The sequence below is a fragment of the Suncus etruscus genome, chromosome 13 (genome assembly GCF_024139225.1).
Source record: "Suncus etruscus isolate mSunEtr1 chromosome 13, mSunEtr1.pri.cur, whole genome shotgun sequence".
In the NCBI taxonomy this organism is placed as follows: Eukaryota; Metazoa; Chordata; class Mammalia; order Eulipotyphla; family Soricidae; genus Suncus; species Suncus etruscus.
This window is the reverse complement of record NC_064860.1, coordinates 2,834,070-2,836,965: the sequence shown is the minus strand read 5'-3', so window position 1 is coordinate 2,836,965 and position 2,896 is coordinate 2,834,070. Positions and strand designations below refer to the sequence as shown.

Below are 2,896 nucleotides of genomic sequence, written 5' to 3'. Positions count from 1 at the left end.
TATCCCCATAACCTGAAGGCACAGACATGAGGACCAGAGATGGGACAGGCAGAAGGGGCTTCACCGGCCCAGGTTAGATCTCTGGCACCCTGTATGGTCGGTCCCTGAGCACAGCCAGGAGAGATTCCTGAGTGCAGAGGCAGTAGTAACCCGAGCATCTCTGAGTGTGGCCCAAAAAGAAAGTAGAGCAACAAAACACAGGTGTGTGATACCTGAGAAGTGACACCTCTGACCTGAGGACCCTGAATCCCATACCCCAACTCCCTCCCTCTCTCGCTTCCTCCAGTCACCAGCATGGCCTGAGTGTGCCCCCCAAACAGCAAAGACACATCGCCTATTCCCCTTTCAAAGATACCCCCATCAGTATGGCCCCAAAATAAACAAAGCTCTTCACATCATTCTCTCATGGTTGACCTGAGAGCAGAAGTCTCCCGGTATGCTTCCCAGTGCTCCCTCCTTTGTGTGTTTCCCTCTCCCCTGTGTGACCTCATCCCCACCCATTCCCTGTGCCACTCTGTGACCTCATCAGGCCGATCAGCTGCACCTCCTGGGGCCCATCACATGGCCAGGAAATGGGTCTGGGGGATAAACCCTCTGCCCTACACCGAGAGCCTAAGCACCTCTCCCCAGGGGCACGCGGGTCCTTCCCAGGTCTCCCTGGCCCAGGCTCTGGGCAGGCCAAGGACAGAGACGGCTCTGCAGAGCTCACACAGCAGAAGCCCCTGGTAGGCTGCCTGACCGCGGTGCAGACGCTGGCCTGCATCCTCAGACCCTGCTATGGACCGTCGGGGCTGCAGAAGCTGCTGGTGACGGCGCGCGGGGAGCGCGTGTTCACCGACTGCTCGGCTGCCATCCTGGGTGCGCTACAGCTCGATCACCCCGCGGCGCTGCTGGTGCGAGAGGCCGCGCGGAGCCACGCGGAGCACAGCGGAGACGGTGCAGCCTTCGTGGTTCTGCTGACGGCCGCGCTGCTGGAGCAAGCCGAGCGGCTGCTTCGGGCCGGGGTGCAGCGATCGCAGCTGCGCGAGGCCTATGCGGCAGCTGCCGCGCACACGCAGGCTCTGATGCCCGGCCTGGCGGTGCGCGCACTGGGGCCACTGGAGGACCCCTTCTGGGCGCTCCGCTCCGTGCTGGGCACGCACGTGCACGGCTACGCCGACCACCTGACCCGTCTGCTGACCCGCGCGTGCTGGGCCGCGCTGGACCTGGACGGCACCTTCGAGCCGGCCAGGGTGCGAGTGACCACGCTGCCTGGCGGCCGGCCCGAGGAGTCGTGCCTGCTCCCAGGCCTGGCCGTGGTGGGCAGGGCCTGCGGCCAGGTGCAGGACGTGCAGGGCGGCGCCTCCGTGGCGCTGCTGGCCTGCGATTTCGGACCCGCCACCTCCCCCGGGGACTCCACCCTGCGCTTCTCCGGGTGCGCAGAGCTCGCCGGCTTCGAGAAAGGCCTGGAGAAGCTGGTAGAGAAGCACGTAGGCCAGCTGGCCGCGGCGCACGTCAACGTGCTGGTGGTGTGGGGTGCGGTGGACCCCAGGATGCTGGTGCAGGCCGACCGACACCGCATCATGGTGATCCAGGCCTCCTCCCGGCACGACCTGGTCCACCTGAGCCAGGCGCTGGGCACGCCCCCGCTGCCCTGCCTGGTCCCCCCGCCCAGGCCCGGCCTCTGCCAGCGCGTGTACCAGCTGGGCCTGGGGCACAGCACGGTGGCGGTGCTAGAATGGGAGCTGCCCGAGGTGCCCATGCTCACCCTGGTGCTACGCGGTCGCACCCAGGATGGGATGCGCAACGCCGAGCAGGCAGCACGCCAGGCGATCCAGGCCTATAAGGAGCTGAGCCACGACTCCAGGCTGCTGCCCGGCGCCGGGGCCCCCGAGATGGCTCTGGCCCGAGCGCTCACGGAGAAAGGCCGCGCGCTGCCAGGCCCCGTCGGGCCTGCGTTCTTGAGTTTCGCCGCGGCCCTGCGCTCACTGCCGGAAGCCCTGGCCCACAACAGCGGTGCGGACGAGTCGCAGGTGATGGCGGCCCTGCACACGGCGCAGCAGGCCGGGAACTACCTGGCGGGCGTGGGGAGCGAGGGGCCCATCGACGCGGCGCAGGAAGGGGTGTGGGACGTGATGGTCACCAAGGCGCAAGGCCTGCGGGTGGTCACGGACCTCACGCTGCAGCTGGTGACCATCGATGAGATCGTGTTGGCCAAGACGTTGCCCCAGCAGGCGCTAAAATGGGGCCCGGACTCTCAGGCAGAGCATCAACCCTCCCCAACTTCGGCTGGGGAGAAGAGACCCCACAAGAAAACCCAATAAAACCCTCGGGTTTACCCAATAAAATCCAGGAGGACCCTGCATGCAGGCCAAGGTGTGACGGGGACATTGCCTGGACCTGTCGCAGCCTTTACAGGTGTTTCTTTTTTGGATTACAGGCCATACTCAGTGGTGCTCAGGGATCACTCCGGGCGAGTCTGGGTACTATATATAGGTGGCGCCAGGATTGAACCTGAGTTTCTCGGTATGAAGCAAGCACCTTAACCCGTGTACTATTCTCCCGGCCCCAGATTTTGTTCTTTTCCTATAGTCTGATCAGGATGCCAATCTGTTAAAAAAATATTTAGGGGCCGGGAGATAGCATGGAGGTAAGGCATTTTGCCTTGCATGCAGAAGGTCGGTGGTTCAAATCCCGGCATCCCATATGGTTCCCTGAGTCTGCCAGGAGCGATTTCTGAATGCAGAGCCAGCAGTAACCCCTGAGCGCTACCGGATGTGACACCCCCGCCAAAAAAAAAACACACACACACACAAAAATATTTTGTTTATGGGGCCAAAGTGATAGTACATTCAGCTGACTTGGGTTGGATCCTGAGCATCCCATATGGTCCCCTGAGCCAGTCAGCAGTGATTCC

At 63.2% G+C, this 2,896-nt stretch overlaps 1 protein-coding gene across 1 annotated transcript; it reads left to right on the top strand.

Annotated features, from left to right (window-relative positions):
• The first annotated feature begins 572 nt into the window (after positions 1-572).
• CCT8L2 (chaperonin containing TCP1 subunit 8 like 2) lies at positions 573-2,303 on the top strand. Its single transcript, XM_049785971.1, has one exon. It carries the CDS (start codon positions 573-575, stop codon positions 2,301-2,303), a length of 1,731 nt encoding a protein of 576 aa, XP_049641928.1.
• The last annotated feature ends 593 nt before the right edge of the window (positions 2,304-2,896 follow it).